The sequence below is a fragment of the Mauremys reevesii genome, linkage group 4 (assembly GCF_016161935.1).
Source record: "Mauremys reevesii isolate NIE-2019 linkage group 4, ASM1616193v1, whole genome shotgun sequence".
NCBI classification, from domain to species: domain Eukaryota; kingdom Metazoa; phylum Chordata; order Testudines; family Geoemydidae; genus Mauremys; species Mauremys reevesii.
Window position 1 is genome coordinate 144,639,808 of NC_052626.1, and position 24,870 is coordinate 144,664,677.

Consider the following 24,870-nt stretch of genomic DNA (forward strand, 5'->3'; position numbering starts at 1 on the left):
AAGGAGTCAGAGAAGAGCCACAAGAATGATTAAAGGGTTAGAAAACCTGCCTTACAGTGACAAATGCAAGAAGCTCAATCTATTTAGCTTAACAAAGAGAAGGTTAAGGGAAGGTTATTACACTCCATAAGAACCTACTTGGGAAACAGAAATTTGATAATGGGCTCTTCAGTCTAGCAGATAAAGGTATAACAAGAGCCAACGGCTGGAAGTTGAAACTAGACAAATTCAGATTGGAAATAAGGCCTAAATTTTTAAGAGTGAGAGGAATTAACCACTGGAACAATTTACCAAGGGTCGTGGTGGATTCTCCATCACTGGCAATTTTAAAATCAAGATGGTATGTTTTTCTAAAAGCTCTGCTCCAGGAATTATTTCGAATAAGTTCTCTGGCCTGTGTTATATGGGAGGCCAGACTAGATTATCACAGTGGTCCTTTCTGGCACTGGAATCAATGAATCTATAAATAAATGAATTGCGCCAGGCGCTGCACAGACACACAGTGAGAGACAGTCCCTGTCCCAAAGAGCTCATAATCTGAATTATGACTCAGAGAAATTAATGAGCTGACCTAAAGCCCATGGGAGTCTTCCCACTGACTTCAATGGGCTTTGGATCAGTCTGCGAACCCCTGACTTTGGCCCCAGGAGAGGGGAAGGAGCAGAGGATGATTAGATCTGGGGAGATCCAGGAGAGTGAAGGACGGGGCCCCCATGGGATGGGCACAGACCTTACGGGACAGGCTGAGCCTGTGGGGGTTAATGATCCTTGCTGGGAGAGGGGTATGGGAGGGGGACATGCCCCCAGCAAGGACGGGATTCCTGGTAGAAATGACTCAAAATGCGTCCTCCTGTTCCCCATGATGCCCAAATGCAGCCTCTAGCCCTTCACCCTGCCCACCTGCATCAATAAAATTCAATAAAGATGAGTGCTAACCAATAAAGATAACCAAAAATGGTTGGTTAGTATCATTCTGGGGTGGATTCACAGGAGTGACTTACATAAGACCCAGGAGATAATTGTCCTGTTCCATTCGGCACTAGTGAGGCCTTAGCTGGAGAACCGTGTCAAATCCTGGACTCCACAGAAAGATGTGAATAAATTATAGAGAGTTTAGAGAACAGCAACAAAAATGATATAAGGTTTTGGAAACCTGACCTAGAAGAACTCTTAAGAAACTGGGCATGTTAAGTCTAGAGAAAAGAAGACTAAGAGGGGACCTGATAACAGCCTTTAAATATGTTAAGGGTTGTTATAAAGAGGATGAAGATCATTTGTTCTCCCTGTCCACTGAAGGAAGGACAAAGAGTAATGGGCTTGATCTGCAGCAAGGGAGAGTTAGGTTAGATATTAGGAAAAACTTTCTAATTTTAAGGGTAGTTAAGCTCTGCAATAGGCTCCCGAGAGAGGTTGTGGAATCCCCGTCACTGGAGGTTTTTAAGAACAGGTGGGACAAACACCTGCCAGGGATAGGGTTACCTGGCCCTGTCTCAGCGCAGGAGCCTGGAATTGATGACCTCGTGAGGTCTCTTCGAGTCCTACATTTCTATGATTCTATCACTGCAGCTTCTCTTTCAGCCTGGCTGGGTGCACCGTGTCCCCAGGGGCAGCCCTGCTGCCCCTCCTCCACATCGCCTGGTCGGATGAAGGGATCCCTGTACAGGCGGCTGGCAGTAGGCACGTCCGATGGGCCCCTCTCCTTGGCATGAGTCCTCTGGTGCTGCGCCAGAGCCGAGCCCTGAGAGAATCCCCTCCCGCAGAGGGGGCAGACGTAGGGCCGCTCCCCGGTGTGGATGCGAATGTGCTGCGTCAGCGCCGAGCTCTGCTTGAAGCTCTTGTTGCACTGGGTGCAGCAGTAGGGCCGCTCGCCCGTGTGGGTGCGCCGGTGCCGCTTGAGGGCCGAGCGGTCCCCGAAGCCCTTCCCACAGTCCCCACAGCGGTGCGGGGTCTCGCCGGTGTGGGTGCGGTGGTGCTGGATCAGCGCCGAGCTCTGGTTGAAGCTCTTCCCGCACTGGGCACAGTGGAAGGGCCGCTCCCCGGTGTGCAGCCGCCGGTGGGTGGTCAGCGCCGATCTCTGGCTGAAGCTCTTCCCACACTGGGGACACGGGTAGGGTCTTTCGCCCCGGTGGGTGCGCTGGTGTTGCAGCAGGGACGACCGCTGGGTGAACCCTTTGCCGCACTCCCCGCAGGCATTGGGCCGCTCGCCAGTGTGGGTGCGCCAGTGCCCATTGAGGATGGAGCGCCGCATGAACCCCTTCCCGCACTGGGAGCAGACGTGGGGCTTCTCCCCGGTGTGCACCCGCCGGTGCTCTGTCAGCGACGAGCCGCGCCGGAAGCTCTTCCCGCACTCGGGGCACTTGTGGGCCCGCTCCCCGGAGTGCACCACCAGATGCGCCACCAGGGCGGCGATCTCCCTGAAGCGCCGGCCGCACTCTGTGCACTTGTATGGCAGCTCCCCTGTGTGGCCGCTCTGGTGCCGCAGCAGGTTGGTGCGACTGCTGTAGGCTGCCCCGCAGTGAGCGCAGACGTAGGGCTTCAACCCGGCGTGGACGTGGCTGTGGCGGGTCAGGTGCTCCTTGTGGCGGAAGCTCTTCCCGCACTCGGCACATGGGTAAGGCCTGGCGCCGGTGTGGATGCGCTGGTGGCGGAGGAGGTTGGAGCGGATGGCAAAGCTCCTCTTACAGTCAAGGCACTGGTAGGGCCTCTCGCCCGTGTGGGTGCGCTGGTGTTTGACAAACTCCGAGCTCTTCCCAAAGCTTTTCCCACAATCCCCGCAGATGATGGGCCCCTCTCTTCCCCGCAGGTGACCACCGGTCTTGGGTCTTTCCTGCTGAGATGGCTTCCCCTGCTGCCATCCCATGTCACCGGATGCCTCTCCCCGCTCTAGGCTCTGGGACGTCCTGTGCAGCTCTACCCCTGCAGGCCCTTCCTGTCGGGGGTTTTCCCTCCCGGCACCTGCAAGGAGAAAGAAAGAATCCAGCCAGGGTCTGACCATGTGCTTCGATATCTCCGCTGGGATCAGAAACAGGCTCATCTCATGGGAACCCCTCATTCAAGAAGCTGGACATTACCATAGCTCGGCAGAACCACGACAGTATCTTGGATCTAATGGCTCGCATAGCACATAGAGACAGAGCATCCAGTAGCTCGCCTCAGCATTGATCAGTAGGGGGCGCTGTGCTGCAGGGAGTGGGGGCGGGAAAGGGGCTCAGTAAGGGGCATTCTCTTCATGCAGTCAGTGCTGACCCCAATGCAGGGAAGAGAATGGGCTGTAATTCCACTGGAGTCAATGGGTCCAGATTCTCAGTGGGTATAAATTAGCATCACTCCATTCACGCATGTGGAGTAACACTCGTTTACACCAGCTGGGGATCTGGCCCTGCATTGTTAGGGTCTAACCTGTCTAGAGATCTCAACCAGACCATGTTCACCCATCCCCTTCGCCCGCCCTTTGTTGTTCAAGGGGGTAATCTCCTTGGAGCAGGCACCATGTCTGTCTGTCTGTCTTTGTGCTCAGTGGGGCCCAGATCCTGAACAGGGCCTGTGGGCGTTGCCATAGTAACCGAGACAGAACTGGGTGGGCGTTCCCAGCTTTTCCCTTCTCTCCCAGACAGTATCGGAGCCGGTGTCGCTCATTCTTCACCTGCGCCGGCGCCTCTCATGAGCTCCCTTTCCTCGGAGCCCTGGAGATCCAGGACCCTCGGTTCTTCCCCTCGCTCCATCCAGGAGATCGCGGCCGAGTCTGGGACAGGGAGTCCTGCTGGCGGGGAAGGAAACAGGCGAGACGGCGCTTGGTGAAATCTCATCCAAGGGCTCACAAAGAATGTGCCCTGGTTTTAACCCTGGCCCCGCTCACTGTTGGGTGGAGTGCAGGATCCAAGCAGGGGGGATATGTTCACAGGGACCCTTTGGGACAATGAGACGTCTGGGTGCAGATGGGCTGCACCCCATAGGGAAGTCAGGGATTCCCACGCACAGGTGAGCTGGATGCCGACAGATGACAAAAATAAAACCTAGGTCTAACCCCGCATAGATAACTTTTCTGATGGACCAAAACCACCTTGGGCACTTCTGAACCGCCCACCCGCCCCTGATCCCCGAGGGGCAGCGGCGCCTCACCCAGCGAGATCAGAGTCTGGTAATTCTCCTGCATGACGTCCCTGTAGAGCTGCCTCTGCCCTTCGTCCAGGAGCCCCCACTCCTCCCGGGAGAAATACACGGCCACCTCCTCGAACCCCACCGGCGCCTGGAACCACAAGAGACCCCACAGTCCCATCTGACAGCAGGGGGAAGCAGGGATGAGGAAGAAGTGTCAGGGAAGGAGGGAGGAAGAGGGGGAGTGGGGCAGAGAAAGAGGATAGAGGGATGGGAGCAAGAACTGGAGGGAAGGAGTTTAAAGAGTGAGGGTGATGGGATGATATTCACAAGGGAAAGAATTCTCCCTGCTCCCAAATTAGGACTGAATCCCTCTCTCGCTGTAGCCAATGGGCTTGTGCAACAGATTTCAGTGCCTCAGGATCCAGCACCCTACTGCTGTTCAAAATAAAGTCATAGACAGAGTGGGATCGGTGCCCAGGGGGCTTTTGAATGATCCCTCCAAGCCTCAGAGAGGAACCAGTTAATGTCCCTGTCCTCTCCCCTCGGAGAGACACTGAGCTCCATCCTTCTACAGCGAGGATGGGGTGACCACGCAGCTCACCTGGAAGGCGACCATGGGGGTCGATGACACGGACTCCTGATCGTCGTCGCTCTCCTCCTTGAATATCTGGGGTGGAAGGTGATCTGGGAAGCGGGGGGTGGGGGGAAATGTGAAGAATGTATTATGTGGGGGGTCCTAATGCGGGTATCTGCCCCCTTCTAGACAAACCCTTCTGCTTCCACGTGCTGGGGTCAGGCTTAGCCCTTGGCACCCACTTTCCCCTTGCAGGGCTGCCCCCTTGTCACCAGTCTTATCCCTAAGGTGCCCGCTCAGCTGCTCTCCCACCCCATCCCAACCACCCTGCTCAGTACCCCTTTCCCGCCTCTCACGGGGCTCCTGGGACGGCACGCTCCACGGCCCTGGAAGTTCCTCCTGGGATACACCTTTCAGTGGCACCAGCTGGAGGCTCGGGGAATCCATCTTGTCTGAGACCACTTCCTGCCCAGCTTGACCGAACTGCAAGCAGGACTCGAGCAGAGCCTGGGAGGACGAGAGAACAGGGGAGCATTACGTGGAGGGGCGCATGCATCCTAGCCACACAGGGCAAGCACAGCTGAGAGCTGAGGACCCGCCGTGCTGCAACCCTCGAGGCTTCTGGGGTTTCCAGGCTAAGAGCTCTGGCTTGGAGTTGCCGTGGGCCCCGCAGACTCCCCCACCTCTGCTCCTCAGTCCTGGCTGCTTCTTTCCAGCCTCCAGGCAGCGATTTCCTGCCTCTGCTGCTGTTTCTCTTCCTCCCCTGAAGCCACCTCTGGCTGCTGCTCTCTGTGTCTGCCAGCACCTGGTGTGTCTCTCCCCCCCGCCCCCGCTAGCCAGCTGGGTTGATTCCCCTGGTCCCTGACCTGCAGATGCTGCAGGGATGCACAAGAGTGACTCTGAGTCCAGGATGCAGGGGGCTGGACAGGAAGGTCCCAGCGCTATTACAGTCCCCGCTTCTGGCACAGGCAGGTTTGGGAGATTGGTGGTTTTAACCCATTAACTTCCCAGATCGGGAAACACTATGAAATGTTTCTGAGGAGTGAGCCCATCCCTGCTGGCTCTGTGCACCACAGCCCAGGCCCAAGGTATTTAGGCTCCTAACTTCCAGTGATTTGGGGCCCAGGGGTCAGCACTGGTTGCAAGGGGGAGATTTCAACGGACGTTAGGAGGCTAAATATCTTTGAGGATCTGGGCCCAAGTCAGAATAACAAAGGCTCTGGGATATAGACTCCCTCGGGGAGCCAGCAACTCCACTGGGAATTTCCCCTCACCAGCCCTCCCTGCACAGTGGCACTGGAACAGTTTTTGGAATGGGGGGTGCTGAGCTGCACCCCTCTAACCCCTGTCCGTGCCCCTCACTGCCCCTAGATCTGGGGCCAGGAGCAGGGCCTTGGCTCTGGGAGGGGGGATGTGGATAGGGGTAAGACAGCAGATGCTGGGGCCACAGCTAGGGGCCGGCCACCAGGAGCCTGAATGCAGGGAAGCAGTGGAGCCCTTGGGCACAGGGCCGCCACCCAACATGCAGGGCTGGCAGCGAAGGGCCGGCAGCCTCGTGGGACCTGAGGCTGGCAGCGGAGCCAGCAGCTGGAACCCCGGGCAGCAGGGCCAGCAGCCAGGACCGTGGGCAGCAGGGGCGCAAAACCTAGGGGTGCTGTACCACTCACACTTCTACATCCCGCGCCTATATCCCTCCATGGTCACATCGATGGATGCAGGGGCTTCTTTGGGGGAATGCGGTTCTGCTTCCCATTGTCGGCCCACTAATGACCTCTCTCACATTACAATCCCCACACAGTGGGGGGCGCTCTCCCCTCTCAGCCAGTGCTGACCCCAATGTTGTACTGGGAGTTCTGGGCTGAGATGGTGCCCGGTTGCATTTAGGCCTTAAAAGAGAGATCCTGGGCAATCATGTTCGGTACCGATCACACATCTCTTCCCAAGGGCTGGGGCTTGAACCCTGGTGTCCCGGCTCAATCCACTCCTGGTTGTTCCTAGTCACTTCCTCACCCCCTCCCTATCCCACACAGCATCAAGGGGTACAGGAGTCTCTTCCCTTTCCCGCCTCACAGTCTGTGCAATATTTTGACGTGAATGATCAGCTATGGAGTCCACCTGTTGTGAAGCCCACTCCCACTCCCCTCAGCAGACTCTGGGGAGGGCCGCAAGCCTGATGGGTCTGTGGCAATTGCAAATGGCGGGAGGTTCAAACGCCAGGGCCCATGTCGTTGGAAATGGTGGGAAATTGGCTTGGTGGGTGGGGAGGTGTCTGTGGCTGTTGGAAATGGTGGGAAACGGGCCTGGTGGGGCCAGGAAGGCTCCATGGTGGCTGAAGGAAGCTCTATGCCAAGATCAGTAACCGGAAAGCTGAAGTGACATATTCACAAGCGCGTCCTGTGGAGAAAGAGTCTCAGGCATTACAGCGAGGAGAGTCTATTTACTTTATAGGCTGGCGTACTGTGCCATCCACAGATCTATTTCGAAGACAATCCTCGTAGCCTCCCCAAGGCCTTTTATAACTCGCAGTACCGTGGAGGACGGCATTTTTATTTTCTTCCCCCCAACACCCTGTGTCCCCTGCCAGCATGTTGGCAATCGCCCCCCTCCATCTCCACAGTCAAATCTGTGCTCTGGTAACTGCTTTTTTGGTGTGTGTTTGTACAGCATCGGGCACAGTGGGGTCCTGGTACGTGAGTGGGGTTTCTGGGGGTTACCACACTACAGAGAAGAGTTCGTCTTCACCAAGATCCTGTTTATTGACCAGGGAGAAATAAGAAAGAGAAAACCAACACACAAAACCCCTGATGAAAAGCATTTTTTCACTCTCATCTAGGCATGGGCGGCACACAGCCAGGGGTCTCCATTACCAAGGCTGAAAATGCTACAGCTCTATCATTAGGAGCCAAGCTGGGCCTAGGAGGGGTTAATGAGCCCTGCCAAGTGGGGAAGGGGGAAAACTACCCCAACCTGGGGCACTTCGTTGGCCAACTCCAGTGAGGAGGGGATGCCCAGGACCCCTTTGACGCAGAATGTACCTGCTCTTTACATTTTTCCTTCATAAAGTTTGTGTTTCATTTTTTTATTCCGACATCCCGGGCTCTGACCCCTCTATCTTGTCCCCGGCTGTCTGGGTAGGCGGGTGGCTCAGTGTCCCTGGAAAAAGCCCCTCCACGTCTAATTCCTATTCCACCATCCGCTGGCCAAACCCTCAATCCAGCCTCTCCCAAAAATCTTCCCTTCATTCAGGCTCCTCTTTAATCTGCAGGGGCGGCGCTGGCTCCTCTTTAATTTCCTGTGGCAGCTCCGGCTGCTCCTGTTTAACCCGATAGGGCTCATCATGAATATGCTGAGGCAGCTCCGGTTCCTCCTTCACCTGCAGGGGTGCCTCCGGCTCCTCCTTCACCCGGGGGGGCATCTCACAATCCCACGTCCCCGGCGGGAGCACCACCACCACCTCCTCGGGCTCGGTGCCGCCCTCCCCCGGCTGAACGAAGGGGTCTTTGTAGAACCGCGTCCCCACGGCCTCGTGGGAGCCGCCGCTCTCCTTGGCATGAGTCCGCTGGTGCTTGGCGAGAGCTGACCGCTGGCTGAAGCTCTTGCCGCAATGGGTGCAGGAGAAGGGCCTCTCCTGCGTGTGGATCCTGGTGTGCTGGACCAGCGTGGAGCTCTGCTTGAAGCCCTTCCCGCACTGGCCACAGCGGAAGGGCCGTTCGCCGGTGTGGGTCCGGTGGTGCCGCTTGAGGGCCGACATGCCACTGAAGTTCCGCCCACACTGGGCACAGCCATAAGGCGACTCCCCCGTGTGAGTGCGGCGGTGCTGGGTCAGCGCCGAGCTCTGGCTGAAGCCTTTGCCACACTGGCCGCACTTGTAGGGCCGCTCGCCAGTGTGCAGCCGCCGGTGCGTGGTCAGCACCGAGCGCTGGCTGAAACTGCGCCCGCACTCCTCGCAGCGGTAGGGCGTCTCGCCGGTGTGGATCCGGCGGTGCTGCACCAGAGCGGAGCTGGCGATGAAGCTCTTGGGGCAGTCGGGGCACTGGTGAGGCTTCTCTCCGGTGTGGGACCGCTGGTGCTGCAGCAGCGAGTGCCGCTTGGTGAAGCTCTTCCCGCAGACGTCGCAGACATTGGGCCGCTCCCCCGAGTGGCCGCGCACGTGGTCGTTGAAGGTGGCGCGGCGCATGAAGCTCTCCCCGCACTGGGGGCAGACGTGGGGCTTCTCCCCGGTGTGCACCCGCCGGTGCTCCGTCAGCGACGAGCCGCGCCGGAAGCTCTTCCCGCACTCGGGGCACTTGTGGGCCCGCTCCCCGGAGTGCGCCACCAGATGTGCCACCAGGGCGGCGATCTCCCCAAAGCGCCGGCCGCACTCCGTGCACTTGTAGGGCAGCTCCCCCGTGTGGCCGCTCTGGTGCCGCAGCAGGTTGGCGCGGCTGCTGTAGGCTGCCCCGCAGTGGGCGCAGACATAGGGCTTTAACCCAGCGTGGACGCGGCCGTGCCGGGTCAGGTGGCCTTTCTGCCGGAAGCTCTTCCCACACTCGGCGCACTGGAAGGGCCTGGCGCCGGTGTGGATGTGCTGGTGTTTGCTGAGGGTGGAGTGGAAGGCGAAGCTCCTCCCGCAGTCAGGACAGCTGTAAGGTTTCTCTCCTGTGTGGACCCGCTGGTGCTTGAAGAGGTCATAGTTCTTCACAAAGGTCTTCCCGCAGTCGCCACAGATGACACGGCCCACCCGCCTGTGCCGTGCCTGGGGTGCGGAGTTAGCCTGGGCCTTCCCCTGTCCCAGCTCCGCCCCACCCTGGCTCTCAACAGCCTCTCCCTGCTCGAGGCTCTGGGACATCCCATGTGGCTTCGCTCCCATAAGCCCTTCCCGCTGGTGATTCTCCTCTTCGTTTTCACTCACCGTCCCGGCACCTGCTGGGAGAGGGGAGGGGGGAGAGAGAGAGAGAGAGAGAGAGAGAGTGTCCAGCGGGGCTTGTTCCTTGCGCTAGGTAGGGAGAGGGCAGCAAAGGGGTTTGTCACTGAGCAGAAAACCTGATGGGCAGGAAGTGAATCCCTCAAACCCTTCCCTGAGGGCAGAGGAGAGGAGGTTCTGCCTCCACAGCCCGGCTGAGTCCTCAGAGAAAGGCTGGGGGAGGTGAGGGCTCCTGCCAGAGTCAGGCAGAAAAGATGGGATCCAGACGTGACACCTGCTATGAGGACAGGGCACCAGCTGGGACAATACTGAGCGAGAGGAGACAGAATTGGGGGGCTTCCTGGGGCTTTGCTGGGATCCCAGCTTTTTCCTTCACTCCTAGATGGTCTCTGAGCCGGTGTCACTCATTCCTCACCTGTGCGGGCACCTCTCGGGATCTCCTTTTCCTCCGCGCCCTGGAGATCCGGGACCCTCGGCTCTTCCCCTCCCTCCATCCAGGAGGTCATGGCCAGGTCAGGGACAGGGAATCCTGCTGACAGGGAAGGAAACAGGCAAGACGGCGCTTGGTGAAATCTCCCATGGGAGCTTGATACAGGGAATGCTTCCAGATTTTAACCTTGACCATGTTCTCTGCTGGGAGAAACAGTATCCAAGAGGGGGGAGGTTCGTGGGGAGCCACTGGGCCAGTGAGATGCCAGTGGGGAGAGATGGGTCACTCTCCTGTAGGGGAGTCAAGGATGCACACACAAAGAGGCGGGGGGGGGGGGGGGGCTCAAGCAAATGAAAACTATTAAGCCATCTTAAAACTTGCTAACTGACTTGAGTCCCTTCCGAGAATGGAGATGACCCCAGAGCAGTTGCCCTGGGCAGTTCAGTGTGCAGATGCACCCCCCTGCTCCTAATCCTCGAGAAGAAGCAACTCCTCACCCAGAGAAGTCAGAGTCTCATAATGCTCGTGGAAGTTGCCACGTAGAGCTGCCTCTGCCCTTCGTCCAGGTCACCCCACTCTTCCTTGCGGAAGCACACGGCCACCTCCTTGAACGTCACCGCCACCTGGAACCACAAGGGACCCCCATCAGAACTTGATAGCTGGCGTCAGGAAGTTATTGCCTAAAGATCTTTTAATTGGGGAAAATGTTAAAGCTCTGTTCAGTCCAGGTAGCCAGTCACAGGAGAGGAATAATCTTAAACCTGTGTCTATTGTGAGCAATGATTTGCCTGAGAAGGGTTGCTCCAAAGGTTTGTCTGTGCAAAAAAGCAGTGTGTCTGGGAATGAAGTTTCTGAATGTCTGTCTGATGTCTCAGAAGGAAATCTGGAGTTAGATCAAGAGCAGAAAGATCTCATTGGTGAGGAAAATGTTTCTCAGAAGCAGATTAAAGTAAATGGTCAGGTTAAAGCCCTAACTGAGGAAGGAGAGGGTAAATTTTTAATGGGTAACGAATTGTTGGCTAGTGCAGCTTGTAGAAGTAAACCTGAAATGGGTAACTGTGATTTGCTAAAAGTAACGTACTGCACCAATTCCCTTCCCGCCACCAAATCAGTGCATGAGCCACAAGGGGCAGCACAGAAAGCTTGTGGCAAAACCCCAAGGGGGCAAAGAAGCAGCGAGAGGTTTCCTTGGTGTCAGTTTTGGAAGAGAGAGATTACAAAGAAGAGGGCTGGGGCAGGAAAGGATGAGAAGGGCTATGCTTCTATAACAGAGTCAAAAGAGCCGTATACTGAAGCCAGAAAGGACTGTTTTTATCATATCATCCAACCCCCTGTATAACTCAGATGAGAGGAATCACTCAGGAATTCCTGTATCCAGTCCAATCACTTGTGGTTGAACTAGAGCATACATTTTAGAAGGAGAGGGTCCATCTGGATTTCAAGACTCCGTCCTTTGAGAAGCTGGTTAATCACGCTCCCTGTTTAAAATGTGCGCCTTACTTCCAGGCTGAAGTAATCTAACTTCCACTTCAAGCCTTTGGATCTTGCTCCTACTTTGTCTACTAGGTTAACGGAGTCCCCTGTCCTCGAGAATCTCCTCCCCACAAAGGTGGTTATAGACTGTGATTGAGTTGCCTTTTCCCTTTCTATTCAGTGAGCTAAATCAATCTTGTTAGAGAGCCAGGGCTGCTCTGTGGGAACATGGTGAACTACTGAGACCTTTCCAACATGTGGAAGTGGGAGTGACACCTGAGAGGAAGTGGTGAGAGACTCCAGTGAACCCTGTATTTCTAAATCCTATGGTCCTTGCTAACCGGCTCCTGGTACCAAACCTGCCCTCTCTAAGCAAGGTGGATAAAGACATAACTCCAGTCAGGGAGATCATGTTGGCTGGCAAAGGGAGAGATTTTGAAGAGCTGACCCAAATCAAAGTACCTCCCCTCTACAGCCTCCTGGGCTTTGCACTCAGATTGGCTACGGCTTCCAAACAATCTCCCGTCTGTGAGTGGCCAAGACAGAGGCTGCACCCCTGTAGACCCGGCCGGGACGATTCATGCTGTAGTGATCTCCAGAGGCTGAGATTGCCACAACTCGCCACTTGTAGCCTCGAGCTGTGATCTCACAACCGCTTTGGCTGGCCCAGAACGGAGAAGCTGATAGCCACCTGACTACAGCTCTGCTCCTCCACAATGCCTTGCTACTTCTCAGCCTCCATTTTGGTCCACATGCCATAAAATGGCTAAACTTTCCCCCCGCCCCACGATCCTCTGAGGGCACAAGGGATTGTGGGATTTGGGCAAAACAGGTGTGTGTACTTCGGTCTGTCTGCCCATCCCTGAACTCTGTCTCCTCCACGGTACCCCTCTCTCCAAGAGATGGTCTCGCTCACCCTTTCACTGTGCTACCTTTGCTCCCGTGAACCAACTGCATCACCCCACATCCTCCCCACAACTTCATACCCAGGCCCATGGAGAAGCCAGCACATTCCCCGGCAGGTGGAGGAGGCTGGGATTCCTGCCTTCGGCTCGTGCTGTGCAGCTGAGCAGAGAGGGGTCATCGCCAAGCAAGACGCTGTGATGGCCACCATCTCAGCCAACACACCAGGGACCTGCAGAACTAAGAGCGCACGCTGCTACAGCTTGAGCTGAACAACCAAGGCTCCGCAAAACGGGCTGGAACCGACTCCTGACCTCTGTAGGTCAGGCACCGAGGGGAGATCTGTGGCATACAATCACCAATGCACAACAACTGCTTCTCAGTGGGGTGGGAGGGGGAAATCAGTGGCCCCACAGGGGAGAGTGCCCTTGCGTGACCTCCTGCTACCCTTGTGCTCATGAGAAGGGTCTGCCAAGTTGCCTACCCTGTGGATAGGGCATAAAGGGGATAGATGGGGTAGAAATGGAGGAGAAGGGAGAGGAGGGTTTGGTAGGCCAGCAAACCCAGGAGGATGGCTCGGCAGCAGCTCACCTGGAAGCTGGGCATAAGGAGCCAGGGCAGGAGATCCTGCCCTCCATCACTCCCCTCTTCATGCGGACCAGACAGCCGGTGCAAATCTGGAAGGGAAACAGGGTCAGGGTACCAGACCCAGTCAGGCCAGGGTACCTTAGGGATCAAACCCCTCAGCTAGAGCCCACAGCCGCTCCCACAAAGAGTGGGCCCTGCTGGCAGGGCCAGCTTTAGGCCTATTCAGGGGCGGCTCTAGCAATTTTGCCGCCCCAAGCAGGGCGGCATGCCGCGGGGGGCGCTCTGCCGGTCGCCGGTCCCACGGCTCCGGTGGACCTCCTGCAGGCATGCCTGCGGATGCTCCACCGAAGCCGCGGGACCAGCGGACCCTCCGCAGGCACGCCTGTAGGAGGTCCACCGGAGCCGCCTGCCGCCCTCCTGGCGACCGGCAGACCGCCCCCCGCGGCGTGCCGCCCCAAGCACGCGCTTGGCGCGCTGGGGCCTGGAGCCGCCCCTGGGCCTATTCCACCAATTCCTCTGAATTGGGCCCCGTGCCTAAGAGGGCCCCGTGCCCAGTGAGAATCCCTTCCCTGGCTAGAGGCGCCTTTTTAATTTTTACTCACCTGGCGGCGCTTCGGGTCTTCAGCGGCACTTCGGCGGCGGGTCCTTCAGTGCCACTGAAGACCTGGAGTGAGTGGAGGACCTGCTGCTGAAGTGCTGCCGAAGACTCAGAGCACCGCCCGGTGAGTACAAGCCCCACGTGTTTTTTTACGTGTTTTTTTTTTAAAGTCATCCCTGCTGGGGCCCTGTTGAAACTGATTGAATTGGGCCTCGCACTTCCTAAAGCCGGCCCTGCCTGCTGGAGCACAATCAGCCCCATTAGCAGCCCCCAGCTCCAGCCACTTGGGGAGCAGTTCCCTCTCCTCCTTCTGGAGCTCCTCTCTCGAGGAGGTGCACCCCTACCCTGGGACCACCTGAACTGGGTCTGCAAAACAGTACAGCTAGCAGCTACCGGCAGCTCCCCCACAGCTCGGCTGGTGCCCCTCGATCCTGCCCCACAGCCCCGGGCTCCGTGCTGCCCCACAGCCCTGCCAGCGCCCCTCAATCCCGACCCACAGCCCTTTTCTCATTTGCTCTTCTTGGCTGCTTGCACCCATTGCCTGCCCCTCTCACTGGGACTCCCCACCCCACTCACCGCTCCGGCCAGGGCGATTCCCTCCGGGGCCCTGGGGCTGCAGACGGGGATTCAGCCCCTGTCCACACAGGCTGCAGGGAGTGACTCCGAGGCGAGCCCAGGGGGGCTGGCACAGGAAGGTCCCTAGGTTATTGCGTCCTCATTTCAGATCACTTCCTGCTTCTCTCTCCCCGGCTTGGGAACTCAGTGGAATTAACCCTGAATTTCCCCCCGCGTTGTCAGCCGCGAAAACGAATCGCCCCCGAAATTCACACTCACGAGAGGCGCTTTAAAAACACGTGACCCGGGTGAAGACTCAGGAGTGGTTTAAAAACCATGTGACCTGGGTTCACTCGCATGAGACTTATTCAAAACGAATAACCCAGGGCCGCCTTCTGAGTGATGCGCATTTCTGGAGGAGCCCCCCACCCCTCACCCCCAGTCTGGGAAGGAACATGGCAGGCTCACAAATCCGACCTTCAATGCACACGCTGCAATGTGGAGTTTCCTGCCGCCTGCTTGCAGGGGAATCCACTTAGCCATTGCTAACCCCGGTGGGGTGGGGGGGGCTCAGTAGGGGGCGAGCTCCCCTCCCAGTCAGTGCTGGCCCCAGTGCCCCAGAGCCGCACTTTCTACTCCCACAAAACAAACCACCCTTGCCCCGCCCCCTGCCCCGCCCCTTCTCTGAGGCCCCGCCCCCACTCAGTCCATCCCCTCTGTGGGTCGCTCTCCCCACCCTCACTAGCTCATTTTCACCTAGGGTGACGGTTCACCCAGCTGGCCTCCGGGGGCTGGGGTTTGGGGTGCAGAAGGGGGCTCTGAGCTGGGGCAGGGGTGCAGGAGGGAGTGCGGGCTCTGGCTGGGGGTGCAGACTTGGAGGGGGCTGGGGATGAGGGGTTTGGGAGGTAGGAGAGTGCGCCAGGCTGGGACTGAGGAGTTTGGAGGACAGGAGGGGGATCAGGGCTGGGGCAGGGAGGGCAGGCTCCGGGCGGCGCTTATCTCAAGCAGCTTCCGGAAGCAGCAGCGTGTCCCCCCGCCAGCTCCTACGCGGAGGCATGGACAGGCGGCTCTGGGCGCGGCCCTGTCTGCAGGCACCGCTCCCGCAGCTCCCTTTGGCCGCAGTTCCAGCCAACAGGAGCTGCAGAACTGGTGTTTGGGGCAGGGGCAGTACATGGAGCCCCCAGGCTGCCAGAGTAGGAGCCAGAGGGGGGACATGCCGCTGCTTCCGCGGGAGCCTCATGGAGTCACAGCAGGCAAGGAGCCTGCCTTAGCCCCACTGCGCTGCCAACCGGACTTTTAATGGCCCGGTCAGCAGTGCTGAGCAGAGCCGCCAGGGTCTGTTTTTGACCGGGCAATCTGGTCAAAAATGGGACACATGGCATCCCTACTTAGAGGTGCTGTGCTATGGCGATTTGGGGGGTTCCGTAGGGGGCACTCTCCCCTCACAGTTAGTGGGGGCCTCAATGCAGTGGTAGGGGGTGCTGAGGTGCAGGGACCTGAGGCCAGTGCTACTTTGTCATGTTGATGGAGGTTCCAGCTTTCATGCTGGGCTTAAACCATAGGTCTGAAAACTGGTTGTTACTGATGTCACATCATTGTCCCCCAAGGCCAGCACAATGATAACAGTGTCCTGGCCCATTCACCTCATGGACCACTCCATTCTGCATCCCTAAACCCTCTGCAGTGCCTGTAGGATACAGGAATTTCTTCCCATCTCCAAAACACTGGGATCTTGGGGTTAGGACCATAAAAATGATCAAAGGTCCATCTAGTCCAGTATCCTGTCTTCCAACAGTGGCCAATGCCAGGTGCTTCAGAGGGAATGAACAGAACAGGTAATCATCAAGTGATCCATCCCGTCACCCATTCCCAACTTCTGGCAAACAGAGTCTAGGGACACTTCAGAGCATGATTTTACATCCATGCCTGTCCTGGCTAATAGCCATTGATGGACCTGTCCTCCATGAACTTATCTAGTTCTTTTTTGAATCCAGTTATACTTTTGGACTACACAACATCCCCTGGCAATAAGTTCCACAGGTTGACTGTGCATTGTGTGAAGAAATACTTCCTTTTATTTTAAACCTGCTGCCTATTAATTTCACTGGGTGACCCCCTAGTTCTTTTGTTATGTGAAGGAGTAAATATTTCCTTTCTCCACACCACTCATGGTTTTATAGACCTGTATCATATCCCGCTTTAGTCATCTCTTTTCCAAGCTGAAAAGTCCCAATTTTTTTACTCTCTCCTCCTATGGAAGTTGTTCAATACCCTTCATCATTTTTGTTGCCCTTTTCTGTACCTTTCCCAATTCCAATATATGTTTTTGAGTTGGGGCAACCAGATCTGCACGCAGTATTCAAGATGTACACGTGCCATGAATTTATATAGAGGCAGTATGTCTTGTTCTCTATCCTTTTGCTAATGGTTCCTAACATTCTGTTCACTTTTTTGACTGCAGCTGCACATGGAGTGGATGTTTTCAGAGAACTATCCACAATGACTCCGAGATCTCTTTCTTGAGTGGTAACAGCTAATTTAGACCCCATCCTTTTATATGTAAAATTAGGATTATGTTTTCCAATATCCACTACTTTGCATTTGTCAACATTGCATTTCATCTGCTGCTTTGTTGTCCAATCACCCAGTTCTGTGAGATCCCTTTGTAACTCTTCACAGTCTGCTTTGACTTAAATGTCTAAACTTTGGTCTTAACAAAAAGACCAAAAAGTTAAACCTAAAAAACATTCCTGCAGCAGCTGGCAGACCTTGTCCCATACTTGATACCCCTATGGAGTGGCCTTCCGTGGCAGTTGGAAATGGCAGGAGGACAGAATGTTGGGGCCTGAAGGTTCCATGGCAGTTGAAGGAGACAGTTGCTGTGCCAGTGTAACCCCCTTTCCTTGATGGGCTGTTGTGGAAGAGATCCTTAGTTACTGCTAAATTAGAACCAGTTAGACTTGTTGTAGGAACCCAGTGTTACTAGATGGGTACCAGATCAGCCCACACTAGGGTGAGCTGGCTCCAGATTAGGCCAGATGCCACAACTGTCTTGGGAAGGTCAGATGAGCTGCTCCTGGGCATGCTCAGAGTCAGCAGGGAAATAGCCATACCAGGCATCCATGTTGACAGTACTTCACATGCCTCCTTTAGGGTGGTAGCAGCTTCCCCTAGAAATACAAGTGGGGTGTGACAGAAAGGCCAGATACACTAGAGAGAGCAGCTCTAGCTATGGGGTCACCTGGCCTTACACTTTGTAGACCTGAGCAAGGACTTGAACTGAGATGCTCAAGAACTGACAGGGGGAATATGTTCACTGGCAAAGCATGTGCCATCTGTCCCTCCAGTGCCTGAGCTGCACGGAGAATAACCTACTACTGCTACCTGCTAAATTAGTCCATCTTTTAGTTCATAGGGATAGAGGCCTGTGCCGTATTTAGTGGCCAAAGATCCCAGCTTCGGCCTGCCTACCCATGCTATGGGGTGGGCACACAAGAGTAGTGATCAGAAAGGAGGAGCAGAAAATCCAAAAGGAGCTCCTACATAGAGCTGGGCAGGAAATTGTTTTCCATCCCATGAAAATTTTCAAATTTTTGGAAATTTTTCCCATCCTGAATTGGGATGCAAAGTCAAAATTTTGAAATCTTTAATGAACTGAAAATCTGGGAAACAAACAAACAAGCAAAAAACCCAGGTTCAGCTTTCATTTTGATAATTTCATGATGTTTCATTTTAATTTTGACCATTTTTTGTAATATTCCCCACTATAATTAGCTTAAATTTCCAAATGAAAAGTTGCTTTGAAATGGAAAAATTAAAATTTTAATTTAAAAAAATCTCAAAACAAGTAATTTGAACAATCTGAAAACAGTTGGGTTGGTTTTGTTTTTTGAGTCAAGAAATTTGTCAAAAATTTCCCACAAATAGTTTTGGTTTCAGCAAATAGGCATTTTTGATGGAAACATTTTAACAACGTATTTCCAACCATCTCTAGTCCTCTGCAGATAACAGAAAGCTAGATCTGACAAACAAGGGGAGGAGATTTAATTTACATAATGTTAATAGTTCTATTGCATTCATCACCAACACGTGTGTTAGACACACACACACTGAAGAGCCATGGTGTTTTAAACCTAGGACCACGTAACACTTACATACAGAGCATTTATTTTACACAGACATAGAACATTTCAGCCATAGCTCTCAAACTGCTGCATGGAGGAAGGTTGGTCTTATCACCCTCAGTGTACAGATGAGGAAAGTGAGGTACTGATAGAAGTGACGTTTAAAGTTTAACACAGCACACTGCAGCCTGTCTACAAGTTCTGACTCCCCGTCCTCTTGCTCTATCCAACTAGACCACACTCCCTTGCAAGAGCTGGGGATAGAACCCAGGAGTCCTGATTTCTCCAGTGCCTTCAAGACGTAACATATTCCACCCTTTTTGTCTCTGTAACAACATAAGAAACTCACATCTCTCAAGCCAGAATCAGTAACCACTCCTCTCCAGGTGTGTCAAATCCTGAGCCAAGCTCTAATTTACCCAGATACTCTTAAATGAAAGAAGAACAGACAAACAGAAATACTAAAATAAATAAATAAAGCTTCTCCTCTAGATATAGACAATGCAAAGCCAGGCTGGGGATGTGAATCATGAAGGCTCTAACCTTAGGGATCAGGATGGAGTTGTAATTTATTATTTATATTACTACTGCAAAGGGTCATCACTGATATCAGCTCCCCCCCCATGTGCCAGGCGCTGCACATACCCCCACTGAGATCAGGCCCCCATCGTGCCAGGTGCTGCACAGACACAGTGAGAGACAGTCCCTGCCCCCAAAAGCTCACTGTTTAAATAAGACAAGGACTAGGAGGGGAGACGGTGGCAAAATGACTTGCTGAAGGTCACATAGCAAGTTGGTGGCAGAGCCAGGAATCAGTGTGTGAGATGGTTAATGATTCCTGCTGAGCAGGGGGAAATGAACCCCATTCTGTGTCAGTTTGCATCTTGAGGGCTGCAGTAATTCAAGGAGGTGTTTGTTGTGAAGCAAACAATCAACCTAACTTTTTCCTCCATCAACTGCATTGTGGCTTATTCACATCACACAGCTGCTAATGTCAGTCAGACCATCCAGGATTGCACCAGTGACCTCAAAATAGAAAAATATAAGCTGTTATAGCAAAGACCAAATCCCTTTTAACCAGGGCTGTAACAGACTCGTATCCTTTGTGGATCAGGGACAGAGGGGGAGCGATGACACACATCACCATGGGTTACGCTACTGCCTCCCAGCTAACGGGCCTGGTCCATTAGCTCAGGCCAAAGGGGACTGTGGGTAGAGCTTGATGGAAAATGTTTTGTTTTTTTTTCTCCCCCAAAGAAGATTTTTATGAGAAAAGGAGGAAAAATCACTTGCCTACATTTTTCAAGGAAATTTTTTTCAGCAAAAATTGGAAAATTTTAGACAAAACATTTAAATTTGGAAATGCTTCAGGGGAGTTGTAGTTTTGGTGCCTCATGCTCCCATTCTCTTCCATAGGCTGGCAGTGGCCTACCTGGTTGGACTACATCTCCCATGATGTACTATGGTCACCCCTAGGAGATGGGAGGTAGTGCATCGTGGGATATGTAGTCCGTAGCGTACAACCAAACCACAACTCTCAGAAAGCACTAGGGCACATACACAAATTGAAACATTTCAGTTTCTGGCTTAAATTTTTCTGTTTTCAGGGATCTGTTTCTTTAACAAAAAAAATTCAACATTTTCCATGGAATGCGAATACTTTTCATGGAAAAACTTAATTTAATCCAAAATCCAATATTTCATCCAAATAAACTTTAAATGAAAATTTTTCAGCCATTATAATTATACCCGGCTCTTATCTAGTGATTTCCACTAGAAGATCTCAAAGAACTTTACAGTATCATTGTCCCCATTTTGCAGATGGGGAAGCTGAGGCACAGAGGTGGCCGTTACTTGCCTGAGATCACCTAGCAAGCCAGACACTGAGCCAGAAAGAGAACCCAGAAGTCCTAATATAGTGCTCTGTCCACTAGACCAGTGCTTCTCAACCTTCCCAGATGACTGGATCCCTTTTAGGAGTCTGGTTTGCCTTGCATACGCACAAGTTTCACCTCCACTTAAAAACGACTTGCTTACAAAATCAGACATACAAATACGTCACAGCACACGAGTACTGAAAAACTGCTGACTTTCTCATTCTGTCTGTGTGAAATTTTAGTTTGTACTGACTTTGCTAGTGCTTTATATGTAGCCTGCTATAAAACTAGGCAAATATCTAGATGAGCTGATGTACCCACCTGGAAGAGCTCTGCGTATCCCCAAGGATACGTTTATCCCTGGTTGAGAACCACTGCCCTAGACCACACTGCCTCACAGCCCAGCTCCAGATGTTAGATCCAGAGATCACAGGTTCAGTCCCTGCATTCCTTAGAGCTGCTCTCTTCTCACTCCAGCATCTCCTGCCCAGACCCACAACCCAAGTGCAGATCCCATCACCCACTCTCCTCTTTCACAGGTTCAGCATACCACATCCCACCAGCCTCCCCCTCGAGGTCCCGTGCCTGGACGAAGGGGTCCTTGTAGACCTGTGTCCCCACAGGTCCGTTGGTGGGGTCTCTGTGGTTCAGGTGCTCAGCCTGGTGCTGGGTCAGTGCAGCACTGTGCCGGAAACCCCTGCCACATTCAGCGCAGAAACAGGGCCCCTCCTGAGCATGGACGCGCCGGTGCCGGCTCAGGGCTGAGCTAAGCTTGAAGCTCTTCCCGCAGCGGGTGCAGGGGAAGGGCCGCTCATCGGTGTGGACCCGCTGGTGGCGATCCAAGCTGCAGCGGATGGCGAAGCACCGCCCGCAATCGGGGCACTGGTAGGGCCTCTCGCCCGTGTGCGTGCGCTGGTGTTTGATTAACTCTGAGTTCTTTGTGAAGCTTTTCCCACAATCCAGACAGTTGACGGGCCGTGCCCTTCTGCGCCTGCGCCCTGGCTCCTTCTCTGCCCGCTGCCGTCCTGTTCTGCCACCATCTCCCTGTTCAGGGCTCCGGGACGTCCCATTCAGCTCCGCTCCCGCAGGCCCTTCCTGTTGGGACTTCTTCTCTCTCCCAGCACCTGCTCGGAGAGAGAGAGAGAATCCAGGCGGGAATCATAATTTTACCAAGGTCCAAAATTCATAGCGTCATAGATTCTAAGGCTAGAAGAGATTATCTAGTCCAACCTCCTAGAGAGCACAGGCCAGAGAACATCCCCGAATTACTTCCTGTTTGAAGTAGCACAGATCTCTTAGAAAAACGTCCAAACTTGATTTAAAAATTGCCCAGGATGGGGGGAAATTGGCTGGCTCAGGGGCTCTTGGCCTCTTCCCATGCAAGTCTCTCAGCAACTGCTAGTTGGCTCTGGGGTCCTGTCCCCCAGCTCTCCTGTAATATCAGCCACCCGCTCTACTGAGGGAATGACCAGCTGAGTCAGCGCTGGCCCCAATGCGACACTAGGGGGCGCTGTGCTGCAGGGAGCAGGATTGGGGGCTCACTAGGGGGCGCCCTCACCTTGCAGTCAGTGCTGGCCCAATGCAGCGAGGGGGGCACTGTGTTGCCAGGAGGGAAGCGGGGGGGGCTCAGTCAGGGGCTCTCTCCCTTCACAATCTGTGCTGACCCCAATGTGTCCCACCTGGCTGCTTAGAGATTCCAGTTCTCTCTATGATGTATAGGAATTGCATGGTATTCCTTTAAATAGCATGCGAGCCCTCTACAGGCATTCACTGTGTGTTTCAGAAGCCACCAGAGGTGTAATATGCCCTAGCTGGGCTTTGCCATCTGTGTGTAATTAGTGGTTACACTGGGCCCAGCTGGGCCTGAGTTGATTCTTCAGATTATTGCTGTTGAGCAAAAGACATGGACAGACTCTCCTAAACCCTGGGGGCTGGGAGCTGCTGTTCAGAACTGGGGGGCAGCTCACGGTGGCTTTGCTGGGGTCCAGGAGTGACGCCTGCCACGAGGACAGGTGCTTGCTGGGGACAATACTAAGCGAGACCAAACAGAACTGGGGGGCTCCCGGCAGCTTTGCTGGGATTCCAGTTTTTCCCTTTTCTCCCGGAAGGTCTTTGAGCCAGTGTTGCTCATTCCTTACCTATGTGGGCGCCTCTCAGGATCTCCCTTTCCTTGGAGCCCTGGAGATCACGGACTCTCGGCTCTTCCCCTCGCTCCATGCAGGAGATCACAGCCAGGTCAGGGACAGGGAATCCTGCTCGGGGGAAGGAAACAGGCGAGGTGGCGCTTGGTGAAGTCTCCCTGGAGGGCTCAGTGCAGAGAACACGCCCTGGTTTTAACCCCGACTCTGTTCTCTGCTGGGGGGATATGTTCACAGGGACCCTTGGGGCAGGGTGATGCCTGGGGGGATGGGATGTGCCCCCTGTAAGGGAGTGAGGGATCTCAGCACACAGTGAGGGGGCGAATGGCTCAGGGAGTCGCTGGGCCGTTCCTAGCCCTGCAGAGAGAGCAGAACCCCTGCTGGGCATGGAGCTGCCTTGGGGGGGGGGGGAAGAAATAGAGGGATTCAGTGTGTGTGGGAACCAGAGCAAGGAAATGTGGCCACCTGTGCCCTGGAGATCCCTGGCGCAGGGGATCAAACTACCCCCTGTGAATCTCCTTCCAGTGAGGGGCTGTGGGGGTGACATTCTCTCCTGTGGGGTTTGGGGCAGGGACCAATCCCCCAGAAATCTACAGGGCCAGGGAAGAGCCCTGAGCCGAAGCTGTCCTGGGCTCCCCGCTACATCAGCTCCTGATCCCCGAGGGGCAGCGGTGCCTCACCCAGTGAGATCAGAGTCTGGTAATTCTCCTGCATGACGTCCCTGTAGAGCTGCCTCTGCCCTTCCTCCAGGAGCCCCCACTCCTCCCGGGAGAAATACACGGCCACCTCCTCGAACCCCACCGGCGCCTGGAACCAGAAGGGACCCCGCTCAGCACCTGCTGCTCCAGCCACAGCCCCCAGCGCTGGATCAGAGGGTGGGCAGCGAGGGGCACCGCTGGGAAAGCCCAAAGGGGGAGTGTGTGCAGCAGGATCCAGGGGGCAGGTGCAGAGATCGCTCTCCGATAGCACATCCCGCTGCGCATCTCACCTGGTAGCCAGCCGCAGCGACCACCAGCTCCTGTGCCGGGCCGCTCCCCTCCTCGCCTAGGGCAGGCCGACCTGTGGGGGGGACAGGGAGGTCAGAGCCAGGGCACAGCCCCCCGGGGACGGGTGTATGGCCCCCTATGGAGCTAACTGCTCTGCTGGAGACCCGTGGCTGGCACAAGGTCCAGCGGGCCCTGCTGGGGCCATGCTCATCCTGGGGCACATGGGCAGCTGCTGGGCTCGCCAGCCCCCTTGGCACAGCTGCCAGCCCCACGGAGCCATCCCCCTGCTGCTCCCCCAGGATCTGCGGCGTGTGAACCCCGCTGGCAGCCTCGGGGGCTCGCGTGGGGCACAAGACACAAACACTCGCGGAGTCTGGTCCAGCCACACACACGGAGCCCAGCTCTGTAACTCCAGCAACTCCGGATTTCAGTCCTGCTGCCCCTGCCCCCAGCCCCGCCGTACCCAGGTCCTGCCGCTCGCGGGGCTCCGGCAGCGGCTTGTCCGGGGAGCCCCGGGGGAACCGGCTGCCTCCGCCCCCCGGCTGGGAACCGGGCTCCAGCAGGGAGCTCAGGGGATCCATCTTGCCTGAGATCATTTCCCCTCTGCAGGCGTCACGTGTAATCTGGAGCCAATCCTGTTAGAGCCGGGAATGAATGAGGCCTGCCCGTGCCCCTCACTCCCGACCTGCAATGCCAGCCCTGGGCTCCCCCCCCCCCCGAGCCCCGCCGGTGCCCCTCACTCCCGACCCGCAGCCCCTGGGCTTGCCCCATCTCTCCCCAATATCCCAGCACTGTGCTAAGGGTTGCTGTGCTGCAGGGAGCAGGGCTGGGGAACCAGTAGGGGGCGCTCTCCCTTGTAAATCAGTGCAGACCCCAATGCCCCAGTGTGCTGACAGGGAATGTAGTGCTGAAGGGACTTAGGGGTGGGGTCAGTAGGGGGCACTCTCCCCCCACAGTCAGTGCTGGCCCCCCATGTAGTGCTGGGGAGGGGGTGCTGTGCTGCAGGGGGTGGGATTGGGGCTCAGTAAGGGTCCCTCTCCCCTGTGGGTCAGTATTTTAAGTTGATGCCCCAGCATGTCAGTGGCATGCGCCACGATAATGAGGTTGCAATCTAAGTACTCAATAGTGGGCTACTGGAATTCAGCCGGCATCTAAACCAAAGGCCAGGCCACTTGCGTCCATTACAGATGTCATGTGACTTATCCCAAGAGTCTGGACATGAACCTGGGCACTCGGGCCGAACCCCAACTCTGGTGAACACACATCGCCGGCCTCTCGCCGCTTCCTGAGGTTTTGCTTGCTCATGGATGCCCCTCCTCTCCCTGTTCCAAATTCCCTCCCCTGTTCGAGGAGAAAAGGCCCAATAGATAGTAAAATGGCTGCTGCCAGGGACCCCTCCTCCTTGCTGGTCTTGGGTGGCAGCAGGCAGAGCACAGGCATAGGAGACAGGGCTTTGTAGTGAGCTTGGTAGCGCCAACCTGGCTGCAGCAGCAGGATGGGGGTGGCAGGGATGAAAGGTTCCATGGTGGTTGAAAATGGCACTCAGAGTGGAATGTTGGGGGTGCGAGGGTTCTGTGGCAGCTAGGGGCAGAATGCTGGGGGCGTGAGGGTTCCAGGGCAGAA

General features: G+C 55.4%; 2 protein-coding genes across 2 annotated transcripts; both read right to left on the bottom strand.

Moving 5' to 3' along the window:
* Positions 1-402: 402 nt before the first annotated feature.
* LOC120404069 (zinc finger protein 184-like) lies at positions 403-14,389 on the bottom strand. The gene is made up of 10 exons (XM_039536078.1): positions 14,144-14,389; positions 12,973-13,058; positions 10,503-10,628; positions 9,991-10,104; positions 7,917-9,577; positions 5,083-5,179; positions 4,700-4,782; positions 4,120-4,246; positions 3,644-3,757; positions 403-2,955 (listed from the first exon to the last, which is right to left on the bottom strand). Exons 4-10 carry the CDS (start codon positions 10,079-10,081, stop codon positions 1,547-1,549), a joined length of 3,582 nt encoding a protein of 1,193 aa, XP_039392012.1. The 5' UTR covers positions 10,082-10,104; positions 10,503-10,628; positions 12,973-13,058; positions 14,144-14,389; the 3' UTR covers positions 403-1,546.
* A 4,524-nt stretch (positions 14,390-18,913) lies between these two features.
* LOC120403189 (zinc finger protein 2-like) lies at positions 18,914-23,859 on the bottom strand. Its single transcript, XM_039534036.1, has 5 exons — positions 23,711-23,859; positions 23,250-23,320; positions 22,942-23,068; positions 22,262-22,375; positions 18,914-21,247 (listed from the first exon to the last, which is right to left on the bottom strand). The coding sequence occupies exons 1-5, from the start codon at positions 23,841-23,843 to the stop codon at positions 20,640-20,642; spliced, it is 1,053 nt and encodes a 350-aa protein (XP_039389970.1). The 5' UTR covers positions 23,844-23,859; the 3' UTR covers positions 18,914-20,639.
* Between the last annotated feature and the right edge of the window lie 1,011 nt (positions 23,860-24,870).